Source organism: Arvicola amphibius, chromosome 9 (assembly GCF_903992535.2).
Source record: "Arvicola amphibius chromosome 9, mArvAmp1.2, whole genome shotgun sequence".
NCBI lineage: Eukaryota > Metazoa > Chordata > Mammalia > Rodentia > Cricetidae > Arvicola > Arvicola amphibius.
The window spans coordinates 32,691,061-32,706,508 of record NC_052055.2 but is presented as its reverse complement, the minus strand read 5'-3'; the positions used below and the strand labels follow the sequence as shown (position 1 = coordinate 32,706,508).

The 15,448-nt window shown below is 47.2% G+C and overlaps 1 protein-coding gene across 3 annotated transcripts in view; it reads left to right on the top strand.

Moving 5' to 3' along the window:
- The window catches only part of Slc45a4 (solute carrier family 45 member 4), a 68,262-nt gene that overhangs the window by 34,653 nt on the left and 18,161 nt on the right, over positions 1-15,448 (top strand). For all 3 annotated transcript variants that reach the window (XM_038343592.2, XM_038343595.2, XM_038343594.2), the window contains exon 2: positions 5,506-6,139. In XM_038343592.2, the coding sequence (XP_038199520.1) occupies positions 5,896-6,139 (244 nt within the window). In that variant the 5' untranslated portion in view covers positions 5,506-5,895. The remainder of the gene's footprint in view (positions 1-5,505; positions 6,140-15,448) is intronic.

The following is a 15,448-nucleotide window of genomic DNA, read 5'->3' as shown; positions in this document are numbered from 1 at the left end:
GCACAGCAAGGACCCGAATTCCCAAACAAGAGCTATGCTTGGTTAGGTTCAGATGGGGAGGACTAGGTGATATTCAGGCCTGCCTTGTCTCTGGGGAAATGGATGAGTAAGCCAGCCAGGAGCCTCTGGGATTCAGAAGTGCTGTCATTCAAGTCTGGCAATGTTGAACAGATTGTTAAATTTGCTATTCTCTTCTTTTTGTCTATTCTCAGACAAACGCATTAGATAACAAGTTAAAATACAAAAAGCTAGTAGCCTCGGTTAGATGAAGGGGGACATGTCTGAGTGAGCAAGCAATATTATTAGCTTTCAAATGTCCACTGACCAAGGAAGAATGAATCTTGGCAACAGAGGCAAAGCAGGTAGAGTAAGGAATGAGCCTGAGAAGTGTGCAGAGCTTTGCGCGAACCCCCAAGGGCTTTCCTCAAAGGTACAGAGTCGGCTTGAAAGAAAACCAAAGATAAGGCTATGCAGCACAGGCATTCTCCAAAAGACAAGTTGAATTCAGTCCAGATTCCAAAAGGACTTTTCCCCCAGAGCTCATCATGCCCTTTTAAAGTCCATATGCTCATAAAGTTCTTGGAAATGAACATGGAGGAGTAATTTGGAGAATGCTGGGAAGTGCAGAGTGGGGACTGACTCAGAAAGACTGCTTCAAATGGAGGCCTGGCTTCTGGCCTTTGACAGCGTGCTGAAGCAGAGACACCATCTTTAAATATTCCCCCTCTTTTCATAGCAGGGGTGCCTGGCTTAGACATGGCATCTCTCCTTCCTCAGCTACACCCTATAGCTCCTTACATACCTCTATGTATCCCTCAGCCAACTGGGGTCCCTTTGTCCTGAGTGTGATTTCAAAGCTGCTTTACTATGTGGGGTCCTTGATCTAATTGCCACTTTCTAGGGCTTTGAAGAAGAGGTTGATCTTACTGGCTGTGCCAGGTGGTACCCTGATGGGGAGCAGATTGTCTTCCATAGTGCCTGGCTGTATCTGTGTTGGTGAAGAAATGGAGTCTGTTTTATTCTAGATGTTAACGTGACTTTATTAAAAATCCCCAGTTCAAAAAGCTGCCCTGGAACTTGGAGAACAAGTTGCCTTGCAGTGGTGTGAGTGCCATGGGTTGGCAGTGTCTGGGAGTTAGCTTACAGAATGGGACATGTTTAGTAGGCCTTGCACTTAATAACTGTTCCTTAGGGCTGTCTGAAAGATGCTCATGGCATTTGCTTGTGCGAAATATACTCTGTTCACCTGGACCATGTGAGCAGCAGGTACTCAACCCAGCACACACACTATTTACAAAGATTCCAGAGAGGCCAGACCTAGATGAGGAATTGGTTGCCGCTCACCAGATGTGGCTGCTCCAGAACTCTGGAATATGGGAGTGGCAAGGAGAGGCACTGAGTGCCCTCCCAGCCACTGCCTGTAGGTGGTACATCATCTTTCATTGAACCACACTGGGCTCTTGTTCAAGTTCTGGTGTGAGCAACAGCAGGACCCAAGTTAGGGAGGTGAAGATGCTAGCGTATCATGAGGGGCTGTTCAACTGCTAGCATGGTGTGTCATTCAACCCTGCAGCTGCAATGGTGTTGGCAGGACCAGAACTTGCTGTCCTAAATGGCACAGAGTCTGGAAAGGCTGGTGTGGCTTGAGCTGGTGCAGAGAAACAGGAAACAGAGTAGAGCTGAGTGGTGTGAGCCCCAGGGAACACAAGCAGTTACAGTAGGCATCCCTCCCTCTTTCCAGAGCTGGACTGGACTGTATCCCCTCAAAAATGACAGCAGCATTCCAGGTAGATCCTTCAGCTGGGTGCCAGGCTCTTCAGGCTGCTTTCTCTGAGACTATGGGTACTGAGGCTGTCTGGCACCTGCGAGCACATCTGAGCACTATGCCAACCCAGTCCTGAACTTGCATCAGTCAGTTCTGAGTCTTTGATTAGGGAGACCCCAAACATTTCAGTGTCCCACTCCACCTCCCCCTCAGTTTGATGTCTGCTTCTTCTTGCACTCACCTGGTACTTATACCACCATGTATTGTTCTACACAAGTGAAGTGGAGGTATCTGTAGCCAGGCCTGGTGCCAGCTGTGACCAGAAGCTACACACTGTGTTATGCCATGGTTTGCTGAACACTTGCTGTTCTTACTTGGGCTTCTTCCTTAAGCTGAGAGTGTAGTGTTGCTGTGGAGACCTATCTTTAGTTGAAGGCACCACATCTTCAGGGCCAGATGTAGCTTGATGGCATATGGTTCCTAGATCTTGGGTGCAGCCTGGGATGACACATTGACAGTGGTGGTGGGGTCAGATTGAGTGGGAGCTGGAACCCTAAAAACTGTTTCGATGGAGCAACAAAAGAACCTACTCTATTGAGAGATTCCTAAGAATGACCAACATGTTCCAGGGCATAGGTAAGCACCCTACAACTTGGTAGCGAAACCCATCCTGGAGCCCTGGTTCTGCTGGACTGGTCAGCAAGTTTTACATTTTAAGGGTTTTGGTTTTTTTTTTTTTTTTTTTTTTAGAAGACTAAACTAGATAGAATATACAGCAGAAGCTAAATATAACTTTAAAAGAAAGCTGGCCACACTTGGGCTGGAGTTGATTCAGATGTGATCATCAAGGGCTCAGACACTTAAATTTTATTTTATTTTATTTATTTATTTTTTTGTGAGTGCATAAGTGTTCACCATGAGTCATGGTGTGAGTAGAAATCAGAGAACAGCTTGAAAAGTTATTTTTCTCCTAATACCTTATGGGTCCCAAGGATGTCAGGCTATACTCTCTGAGTCATCTTCCTGGCCCAGGCTTGAACACCTTATAGAAACCCTTAGCACTACTCAGCCTTGGTGCTAATGGCTGGGTGCTGCAGAATGCCACAGGGTGCTGGGACCGTCCCTGACCAGGAGTTACTCTATTGCATTGTGACTGGAATGGACTGCCTAGATTGAATTTGCACACTGTGTATTAGAGGTTGGTTTTGTCGTCTCATTTTACTTTCCCTTTTTTAAAATTTATTTACTTTTATGTGTAATTAGTTTAATTTTTAATTTAATGTGCATTGGTGTTTTACCATGGGTATCAGGTTCCCTGATACTGGGGTTACGGACAGTTATGAGCTGCCATGTGGGTGCTGGGAGTTGAATCCCGGTCCTCTGGAAGAGCAGGCGGTGCTCTTAATGACTAAGCAACCTCTCCAACACTCATTTTAGTTTTTGAGGCAAGATCTTATATAGCCCAAGCTTGCTGTGTATCCAGGACAACTGTGAACTCCATTCTTCCTGCCTCCATCCTGCAAGAGCTGATATAGTACAGACATGCGCCTCATCTGGCTGTTGCTGCAGTGACTCTGAAGCCAAGTCTTAGCCCTGCATTTCAGGCACACAAGTTTCTGAGGATAGAGCAGAAGTGGGCCAAAGGCCACTGGGCACAGCTGAAGGGTTTGGCGTTTATAATTATGCTCTTAGGACTGCTTGCCGAATAATTGCTGTTGTCCTGTCCCAACACCCAGCTGATCTGTTTCAGCTTCACAAACTGCATTGATACATGTCCCCAGAATGTCCCTGTCAGGAAGGGGCTAAGAAGTTAAACCATGGCCCCTGTTTTGACAAAAGTCTGTCAGGTTGACATAAAGAAAGACCATGGTGGTTTCTCTTGACAGTGCGTGGGCAGAGGTTGAGGTCAAGAGTAACAGAGCTGAGGGTAGGATTGGTTTCCTCACTGCTTATACCGTGTGTTGGAAAAAGTAGTATAAGGAGGTAACTTGTTTTTGTTGTTTTAATCATGTGTATTGAGTATCTGTAAAGGGTTATGTGCACATGAGTGCCAGTGTCCTCAGAGATAAGAGATGTTGAATCCCCTGGAGTGCCATATAGTTGTAAGCTGCCTAACATGGGTGCTGGGAGCTGAACTTGGGTCCTTTGGAAGAGTAGGAAGGGCTCTTTACCACCAAACTCTTTCCCATCTCTCCATTCCTGTGACTGGGGTTTATATGGTAGAGTAGGTAGGTGAATGTGAGATTTCAGATGAGAGCTGTGGATCTGCAGTAAAACTGGGGACAGAGAAGCCAGTGTGTAGCTGAGACTGCTGAATCTCTGGCGGGGATGGGGGGTAAGGGTATGGTAAGCCTGAAGGGGTGGCTTATAGTTGCAGCCAAAGAGCAAAGTAAGTGGGGGTGGGAGGGGAGGGCTGAAAGCCAGTGCGCTGGGAAATCTTCCCATTTGAGCTGTCCTGACCCTGCCTTGAGGGGACTGCTGAGAGAGGGACTAGATGGTGCTCACCCCAAGTTTTCTGCCCACCCTAGAAGGGGAGGAAGGGCTAGTTGGGACTCATTTGTTTGCTTGTCTCACTGTGTGGCGGTGGCTGTCCTGGAACTCACTGTGTAGATCAGGCTGGCCTCAAACTCACCTGCCTCTGCCTCCTGAGTGCTAGGATTAAAGGTGTGCACCACTATGCCTGGTTAGGACTCATTTTTACTAAGTAACTATTACTAGAAATGTTATCCAAAGCAATTATTGAGAAATGTCTGATAAGACATTTCTACAGATTCAATTTCATATCCAATGGGAATGCTGCCCTGCATGATTCAGGGGCCCTTTTTTGTAGCCTTTCAGATGGAACTGAAGGTCTGTCTTCCAAAGAGGTCAGGGTGTTATACAGCCCCATCTTTCCTCTTATTGTGGCAGCTGGCATGTGCGTGTGTGCATGCACATATTTGTATGAGTCAAGTTCTTGCTGTGTACTCCAGGCTAGCCTAGAACTCAAGATCCTCCTGCCTCTGCCTCGCTGCTGCTGGGCTCACACCTATGTGCCACCACACTGATGTTGGGGTCCTTTCTGAATGGACATGTCCAGTTATCTCTGAGAATCAATATATTACTGTGTGTGTGTCTAAGTAGAGACTATAAACAAGCTGATCACAAAAACTGGAGTGGAGCGGACTCCAAGACTAGACTCTTGTGTTGTAAAGCCTCTGGTAATGTCATACATAGGCAGGGCATCTCAGAACTGCTTGAAGTTTCAGGGTTTGGCATGTGTAAAGGTCTCTTTTAGCTTTCATTTGATTATCACTGTTTTTCAACCTGGACAGGTCGAGGATTACTTCCCAAGATGCTGCTGAGGACCCAGCACCCAGCCTCAGGATAGATTTCGAGCTTGTCTATTAGGCATTGGGACTGGTGTCCCTGTCTGTCTAGCCTGCCTCTTCCTCCTTTCATTGCACATTTGCAGGCAGTGTCTCATGAACCCCTCTGTGACTCTGTCAGCTGCTTTCCCCAGCTTCCCTTTCCTTTCTGCCTTCTTTCATGATGTCACTGATGACTCCAGCCACAGAACACCTGACACAGGTGATGGTATCAGTGTTGGCTAGCAAGCCAGCCTTTTTTTTCTGTCCACTTGTCTTCTGATTCCGCTTACTTCAGCTGCCCCAGGTGTAATTCTCACATTGAATGTTGTCGGTGGCAGGTGTGGGCCAAGGGGCCACCTGTGACTTCAGCTTGTCTTTGCTCTCTTGCAGATCCTCTAACCGCTCGATGGGGAGTCACAGAAGATCACCTGTGTGTGTCAGCTCCCTACCTCTCTGTAGCAAGAGAAGTGACTGCAGCGCCTCCACAGTCATGATGATGAAACTGGTATTAACTGAGTGGCCCTTATGGATTTTTAACTCTAATTCACAGTGAGCCAGCAAGCCATATGTTTACAGTCCAACCAAAAACCCTTCTGTGTTGCTGCACGTCTCGAGTGAAAAGTTGAGACACCTGTTGGTACAGAGTGGAATATAAGAGTCACTTGCCGAGGAGTGCACTTGCAGCAGAACGAGAAGACGTCTTAATTTATCCTTGGAGAGAGATGATAGTATTATTTATATAGGTAGAATAAATATATATATATATATATTTTGGTGGTAATGAAAATGGCTCCGCAGAATGCCGACTCGGAATCTATGCAAGTACAAGAGCTGCCTATGCCCCTACCGGACCCTCAGAAACCCAGACACCCAGAGGCCGAGACCCAAGAGGAGACCATCAGTGAGGGGTCCATAGACAGAATCCCCACACGCCTGTGGGTCATGCACGGGGCAGTGATGTTTGGCAGGGAATTCTGTTACGCCATGGAGACAGCACTGGTCACACCTATACTGTTACAAATAGGTAAGTATAGCACAGCAGGCCTGGCTACTGCTGAGTGTACAGCTCTAGCTCCAGGTCGTGGAACAGAAGGCCTTGGGGAACCCTGCCATGGATCCTTGACCTGTGTCAGTTGTCTCCCGTTAACCTGGTTCAGGGGCTTGTTCCTCTGTGGTCTGGATTTTTGCGTCACATTCCTGATAGCAGGGCACTTGAGAAAAACTGGGCTTGGCTATGTTAGGCATACTGATTGGAGGCCATTGGCTGTACCACCACTGCAAATCAGGGATCCTGGTGTCATACTCGAGTTCTTGCCTATGGAATGGGTATGAGTGCAATCTCACCTCAAAGGTGACTTCAGCCCTCTCAGGTTTCCACCAGAATGAGTTTGTCCCCAAAATTTCATCAGAATCTTTAGTTTTCTTTGTAGACTAAGGAAATTTAAAAAACTTAATTTCAGCTCTGAAGTGTCATAAGAGAACTAGACAAAAGACCAAGCAAATCTAAAGGCATCATATAATCAGGATTAATATTTTAAAAATCTGTCTACTTTGGTTGTTTCAGCAGTATTTCTTGCCACAACATAACCACATCCTTGCATGGTGAGAGCTAACGCTGCTACACTGGGATTGGTCAGCTCAGCCTGTAGATTTGCTACCCGTGTGAATTCTTCGCTTCTTCCATCACAATGGGATGTGGCTTCAGCCTCAGCACACAGGTTTCTGTGGGAGCAGACTTCCCAACACTGGCGGTGCTCACGGCCACACGCATGCCTGCTCTGTAGCCCCAGTTAGTAAAGCCAGTGGATAGGTCTCATTCTCAGGTTCCACTATGAATCCTGGGATGCTTTTCTTTAGGAATCAGACTAATCTCCTCCCTTCCCTTCTAAAGCCAGTTCTCAGAAGGGTGTAGGAGGTGGCCAGGTGACTTATGGCACAGATGTGCTGGGGACTTTTCCTGGAGGGTTAGCAGGTATTGAGCTTGACCACGTGTAGCTGTTCTCCTGTTTTATCACTGTGTTGCTTCTTATTCTTGGGGGCTTGTCATGTGAAGGCACTGCGGCAGACAGGCTATGCTCACAAAATACAATTTAGAGCAATGAGACAGACATTGGGGAGGCATCAGGCTTACTTGGTGTATGTTTTGTTCAAAGCGAGACTAGCTTCCACTCAGGTGTTAAAGCAGATCTGGAGCCAGCATGGGCTTCCATGTTGACTTGCTACTTTCATTGTGGCAACGGAGATGTGATCCACATCCCCAAGCTGCTGAGACCCAGGATCCACATCTGCCTGGAGTCTTTACACTTAGTGGGTTGTACTGTTTCCATGCGACCTTCAGCACTTTTTATTTTTTGGTTTTGAATATTTATTGCATGAGTTTTGTTGTGTGTTTTTAATTAATTAATTATTTTACCATATGTACCTCCCAAGTAGCTGGGATTATAGGCCTGAACTACCAGTCCCTCAATGACTCCATCTTACTAGAGGTCTCTAGGGCTTCCTGGAGGGATCTGCATGACAGGGAAGGCTCCAACCAAGAGCCAGCAAGGCCCAAGGTTATGAGTTAGGAGCTTGCGAGAAACCAAATCTTGTCAGTGCTTGATGACAAAATTTTCCCCATCTGAGCTTTGCAATGACCACAGCCTGGTCAAGACCTGGAATGCAGCTGCTGAGAAACCTTGAGCCAAACTCCTGGACTGAGCATCGGGTTCCTGAGCCATAGAAATTGACTGTGAAATGGTGAAGGTTGTGAGCTCCTCCACTATGTGTTTTGTCACATAGCAGTAGCTAATGTATGGGTGCTGGCTGTTACATTTGAAGCTTTATGGCCATACTGTTTCTAAACCCTTTATGATTTAGAACATAATATTTTCCCCATTACGTACACATATTCATCTTTCTAAAAGAGCATATAAAACTGTTTTAATTTTTTCAGTTACATTGTTTGATTGATTGAAGGTTGTAGGGTTCGCGCTTGCTAAGAGAACAACTTGCAGGAATCAGTTCTCTCCCACAGTTTGAGGCCCGGGAATTAAACTCAGGTCATCAGAGTTGGCAGCAATTGCCTTTACCTACTGAGCCATCTCCCTGGCCCTCAAAGTGATTTCAAAGGAAAGATGTTTCTATTGACCAATATCCCTTCATAAAAAACTGCAGTTTGTGGTAGGAAATCTGCCCTTTCTTATTTTAAATGTTTAATTTCTCATAGAAACCTTCCTGGCTGGAAGGCAGCAAGCAGAAGCTAGTGAGCAGAGAGCTTGCTCAAATTCTGCCCTTCGAAGTCAGTGGACCAGATTAGCTCGGTACAGCAGTAGCCAATCAAGCGAGCTTATGCAGGGTTGACCTTTGACGGTTCCCAAAGGTTGTGCCCTTGTGTTGTCCTGTGAGTTACTCCTTTCAGTTAGTAAGTTGTTTTTGTTGTTAAAATGTTGTGATAAAGCTGATAAGTCAGCCCTCATGTGGGGTGCAGAAAGGCTTTTGAATGTCCCATCTAAAGGAAGTCAGTTCTGCTTGCTGCTTGCCATCTTCCAACTGTCACCAGCCATGTGACAGGCTGCCTCCCTAGTCGCAATGATGTACCAACAAGTTTTGTAGCCTGTGTTCCCTGTGCCTTTTACCATGGTATAACTCCTTGTACTATTGACACCGGACTGGGACCAATGGAGGGACCCTCAAGCCCTGTCTAGCATGGAGAGGCCAGTGTCCTCTGCCCTTGATAATGATAATGTTTGGTCATTCTGATCCTAACCACACTAGGGATTCCCCCTGCTGGCCTCCAAGGAAGGGGAGGAATAAGGGAGGCTCCAAAAGGGTGGGTTGAACTGAAGGTAGTATGGCTGGTCAGCCGCCCTTCCACCTGTGATAAATCAGTGTTTTCCTTTATGCGTAGTGGCATGGGGGTGTCTGTGCCTGTATGGCGGTGGTGTTGGAAGGCTCTGTGTCCCACAGCCAAAGCTGACTTCTTGGAGAAGCCTTGGCTCTCCTTCATCCAGTGCTTGTGGCTTTACTTCTGTTCCAACACCTCTTCTGAAAACAGTCACTGAGTTTACATGTCTGAAATGCTTCTACAAGTCTGGCATGTGGTAAACGCTGCTTCTTCTTCACCTGGGCTCCCACAGAGGCTTGAGCACCTTTGCTTTGCACAGCTTTCAGTGAAGTAAAACCCCAGAGCAAAACATCTGGAAGTCTCATTCCTGTAGAATGAGTAGGGGCAAGGGCTATTAACTGAGCTCACTGGACTCCAGGGTCTTGTTCTCAGGGTCAGCACCACCCTGCTACACCACTTGAGACATGACAGGTCAAGAGACTTCTCACGAGATCCCAGCCCATGTCCTCAGTTCCCCACTGTGCAGGAATGTTCAGAGGGCTTCATTCTTCTTACTGTTGATGCGTGGACCTTGTGTGTGTGGGGGGGGGGGGGGTGGGGGCGTTCAAGATAGGGTTTCTCTGTATAACAGCCCTAGCTGTTCTGGAACTCGCCTTATAGACCAGGCTGGCTTCAAACTCAGAGAGATCCATCCTCCTGCCCTTTCTTAGTACAGTTTACATGTATATGGACTTAGGAGTTGGGGCCAGGGCCTACAGAATGTTTGGCATGTGCTGTTTCACTGAGTTACATCCTTGACTCAACTTTCACTTTTTACTTTTTTTTTTTTATTTTGAGACAGGTTCTCTCCATATACCCCTGGATGTCCCAGAACTTGCTATGTAGACCAGGCTGGTTTCAAATTCACAGAGATCTGCCTGCCTCTGCCTTCCAGATGCCGGGATTAAAGGTGTGCACCACCAAACCTGGCTATTCGTTTGCTTGGTTTTGGTTTGCTTGCTTGCTTGCCTGCTTATTTTGAGACAGGGTCTCAGAAAGACTGCCCTTGAACTCCCTGTATACCCCAGGCAGATCTTGAATTTGTGCTCTTTTTGCTTCTGACTCCAGGTAGCAGGGATTATGGGTCTGGCCACCAAACATGTTATACCTTAGTTCTTTTCTTGTCCCAGGAGCAGAAGGTGAGCTACCCAGCCTGAGCTCCCTGAATGCCATCACCTCCTGTAGTGCTGTCTCCCACTGTCAGTAAGCCTAACATTGGGACCAGGAGCCAGGACTTACTTGGAATCAAGAGACCACCTTGTCTGTGAAGGAGCCCTATGGTGGAGGTGCCAGTCTGGTGCTGGGGTGCTATTGCTCAATCCCTGGGTCTGGGAAGAAGTCTTTGCTGTACAGGAGGTGACTGGTGTGCTGTGATGGGAAAGAATGGGGGTAGTGTGACAGGGACCTGACTTGTCTGCAAATGGGACAGGGCATTTGCATAGAAAAGATAGTTCCCTAATACTGAAAAACTCCAGGTACAATGTTACTGAGATAGGCACGGCCCAGTCCAGTGCATTGAGTGACCCCACCTACCTCTCCAAGCCCCATCTTACAGGATGTCTCTTGTAAATTTTCAGTGCCATCTTCATCCCATTCAGAATTCCAGCATTCTATACTCTCAAGACATTGAAATCTCCCATTCTTGTCTCACCTCTTCTGAGGGTCCCATGCTAGGCAACCATCTTTGTCCCTTAAGTGACTTTGTCATTTTCCCTTGTCATTGTCCCTAAAGTGACTCTTGGTTTTGTTCTTGTTTTTGTCATTTGTGTATTTTTTTTTTCATTTCACTTATTATTCTGGGTGTGCATGTGCACACCACAATGTTAGTGTCAAGGTCAGAAGACAACTTTGGAGAGTCACTTCTCTCCTTCCTTTATGGGATCCAGGGATTGAACTTGGTTGTGGTTTGCTTGGCAATTGCTTTTTACCCACCAAACCGTCACACAGAACCTCTTTTGTGTGTTCGAGAGTACTGGCCTCAGTATGTAGACTCTTCTGGCTTGTAGTAGACCTCTGCTTCTACCTCCAAGTGCTGGAAGTACAAGTGTGTGCCATCATTCCTAGCCTCCACCCTCTGTGAGATGGGATGGGAAGCCAGCTGACTACCAGACTGCCAGTCCCAAGAGTCTGAGCAAAAGCAGGGCCTGAAAGATGTACAGAGCACACACATACCTGCCCTGATGGCCCACTATGGCTGGTGTTGTATTCTGCCATTGATAGATAACATGACTCTGACATCTCAAACTCAGGACCAGATGTGAACGTACAGCTGCTTTTGAAAGGCAAATTTGGAAGCACACTGCTCAGGAGTCTATGGGAAACTTGTAGAGAGCCAGCCTAGCCTTGTTGGGTGCCCTCTTGTGCTATGTTCCCATGTTAAATTCTTCCCTTGAGAAGTTCAGTCTCCTGCTACTGTTTATTGTTTCCCTCTTGGCTCAGGAAGTATACTCAGGGGAAAAGGAAAATCAGATAACAGAGAAAAGGGTGCCTTTTGTTGTAGTCTATGGGTTTGACTCATTAATGACGACTGAGCTACTTTGAGAGCCTACCTACTCTGCTTTGGTGAAGGTTCAGAAGAGTAAGCACCCAAGAGCAAACAGTGAGGTCTGCTGATTATTTATGAGGAAAAGCTGGTTTACTGTCTCCCACATGCAGGAGTAGAACTGCTCACCAGTTTGTGAGCACACTCTTCTGTGGAAGCTCCTGAGGAACGGGTGTGTTTCTAGGATTCAGTTGGCCAAAGCTTGAGCCCACCTCTTCTCCATGGGAAACGCCTGTCCTTTATTAGTTGTCTACACAGACACTGGAAGATGAAAACAACCTTCCGTGCCCATCAGTCCCCAACAAGGGGTTGTGTAATGCACAATCAGGAGGCTGGAAGCATGAGCAAGATGCTGATATACCAGTCACAGCAGCCTGGCACTGAGTTGTCATCAGGGTGGCTGTGACCTGAGTCCAGCCCTTTATAGGACCCCAGCACACTGCCTCCAAAGCTGGCTGCCTTCCTGTGCCTCTGACTGTCCCTTTCATGTTGAAGTGCACAAGCATGGCAAGCCTTTGGTGAGAACTGAGAAGCACCATTCCTACAGGAGGCATCTGAGTGCAGTGCATGTCTATCGCAAGCATGCGCACATGTAACATGCGCTGTGTAGATACTACAGGTGTTCCTGTGACTTCTCACACTGGCTTGTGCTATATGCCCTACCTTGTAGAGTCTACATGCCTTGTCAGTGCTGCCTTCCTGCCACTCAGATGCACTTAACTCCTCTCACGGAGTTCTTGTTTTGACCCTTAGCATCCAAGAGCTTGTGGACGTAGCACACCTTTGGTTTGTTACCCCTTGAACGCCCAGGGCTGTGAGTGTAGCACAGTGTCAGTATACATGTATAGTGTGCTTGAGTGCTGGAGTTCGGCATCAGAACCCTCACCACCTTCACCACCCCCACTCCCAATAAAGGCACCAGCTGGGTAGAAGGATCATTTGAGCTATGAGCTTTAGCCATCCTGGCTAGAGAATGAGCCCCTCGTCTCACCCGTTTTTGAGAGGTAGTACTAGGGGTAGAACTCAGGACCCATGTGTGCCCCCTGCCCCACCCCCTAGTTCAACAGGAGTTCATCTCAGAGAAAAAAAACATTGTCCTAGAGCTATCACTCTTGAAATGGTCTCATTGACAGGAAGAACTGAGGAGCACCCTGTCCCACTTTACAAGGGTAGCTACTTGGTGTGGCTGTCACAGGTGGGCTAGAATGGGTACTGCAGGAGTGAGGGTGCTTAGCCACAGGCTCCTTCCTCAGGCTCCCTGGCCAGCACACCTCAGCCGGCATGTTTACAGTGCCACATCACCACCCCAGGAACCCTAAGGAAAGTATCGCATACATCCGGAGGCGTCTTACATGCTGTCTCTAGGTCCTTCCCTATAGAGTGCTGTGTGCCCTGTGGTGAGGCTGCAGCAGTGTAAGCTGAAGGTGACACGGAGGGGGCAAATGGCCAATGAGGGGTGAATCTTGAGGACCTCTGCTCAGTGACATAAACTGGCAGCAAAAGGACACACACTGCGTAGACGGAAGGCAGAGTGGTGGGTGCTAGGGAGAGGGAGGGGAGTGTTTCCTGGGTGTGCTGCATGTTGTTGACTGGTTAAAATAAAACTTTCATGTATATTTCACCAGTGACTTCCCACCTCCCAGAGACCCAAGAAAGACTGAAGAGTGCCTTTGCCACCTGCAGTTGGCCTCCCCCATACAGACAGGACTGTGATGCTCTGAGGGACAGTCCTCTGTGCATCTTGTGTGTGTGTACATGTGTGGTGTACATGTGGAGGATGGGGCAAGTAATTCCCCAATTGTGGTCACAGTGACTGGGAAGCAGCTTGTGCTCGGTACTGTGTTTTGGAGGGAAGTCTGGATTTCCTTGTTTTTCAGATCATTGTGTTTAACAAACAATGAAATAGTCACCGCAGTCATTTTTCCCAAGGAATTCCATATGCTGTTATTTTTTGTCAGACTCTTACTAAGTGCCTGCCTGTTGGTGCTGGGCAGTGTACCTGGCATGGAAGTGACATGACCACCCAAAGCCATGGGGCTTGCCTGGACACTGGACATGTCACCTGGACTGCTGCTTTGCAGAAAAGAAAGGCTGTAAGTGAGCATGACTGCACAGTTGGCTTGAGGCAGAAGTTGTGGGGTTTGCTCCGAATTCCCTCTGGCTGGAGTCTTCCTGTTGTCTCTCAAAGACAGAATTGGGGAACATTAGGGATGTGCTGATGGAGAGAAAATGGGGGTTCCCTAGCTAAGTGCAGGAGGAGAGCTCATGAATAGGGGCTGTTTCTCTGAGAAGCACTCTGAGTGATGAGTGATAGGACCTGAAGGTGAAGGCTGCATGGCACTGCAAGGCCAGTTAGTGTAACAGGAACAGGATGCCACCATACAGAGTCAGCATGCCTCAATAGAAATTTGCTCCAGACCTCTGAATTGGTGTGTGTGATGCAGGGATGGTTTGAGAGGCACTTGCTAAAGTTACAGAGTCACTGTGTGTTTCAGAACAGAATGACAGGACATAGAGCATATATATCAAGTTAATGAAGGCAAAAAACTTATCAGTTCCTGTAGGAAATGGTCATTTAAAACTTTATGATAAAAGCCAAAAATAAGTTAAATTTTAACAAAATACCACAAATAGGTGTTGAAAAGATAGATCAAGATACCAACAACCCAGAGATCCCATAAAGGCCCAGAGGTGGTCTGTGTGCCAGACATTAGTGTACAGTATAGGCAGGGAGTGTGGCTTCTGGGAAGGGTCTGCCGATGTCATGGGAGAAGTGGGCTTTCTAAAAGATGCAGAGTACGGGATGGCCTCAGAGTGTGACAGTGGATGACTTTGACTCCTGATCCTCAGGCCTTCACCTCCCAAGTGCTGGAAGTACAGGCGTGTGCCACCACACCCTGCTACCTGGGAAATCTTAAAACCAGTGCTGTCTTTACTCTTAAAAGTAAAGTCAGTCTTAAAAGAACCAGTCAATATAGAGGTGTCCCCTGCATCACTTGTCTGGCTTGTGCAAGACCCTGGATCCATCCCTAATGTAGAAGAAAAGGTAACTAAATTGAAACTGCACAGAATATGTACACATGTAGCTTGTTTAAACAGTTATAAATAGGACTTGTCTTTGGTAAAAAATGGGTTGTCTGCTTCCCCTTTTTATTTTTGATTGTACTTTGCAGTGCTGTAGAGTAGAACCAGGGCTTTGCACATGGTAGGCAAGAATTCTGCCACTGAGCCACATCCCTGGTGAACTGAGGACCTGGATGGATGTTACAGTTTGTAACTTGTGGGCACATCACAATAAAGAACTGTCCATCATCCTCCATTTCTGTAGGTTTCATTATAGACAGATCTTAAAAGGAGATGCCTAGAAGAAACTGACAGCAGGTGACGGACAAGTAGGACTTTCTCCGACACTTGGCTAAACTAAGATGAGTGCAGAAGAGGAGCCTGAGCCTGGGTCTTATACCTGAGGACACACTGGCTGCAGGTGTGCTGGCTGCGGCAAATGCAGGTGACTTGAGGGGCAGTTGTTATCTGTACTTCACTGTCTTGCTGTCCACACACCTGTAGTTTAGGTTTTCCTATGAAGGAATGACTAAGGCAAGTTCTCTGTATAGGTGATAATTTTTCTGATCCAGCAGCGGTTATGAGTTACACTGCCTCTTCCTCTTGTAGAACCCTGAATCCTATAATACTTCTCTATTATGAGGCCAGCAGCTTAGTTAGGCCTTCCTCATATGGCCTCCTGGCAGCTTCTAGGGAACCAGTTTGGGTTCATTGTCCTTTGCTGTCTGTCCTTTTGTCCAGAATATGATGCACCCTGACTTCCTCACTTGTGTCCTTGTGACAGCTGAGCCTAGTCAGCTGTGATACCAGTACAGTGTTCTGGGTCAGAAGTGTGCTTCAGTAACAGGAATCATGAATAGTGA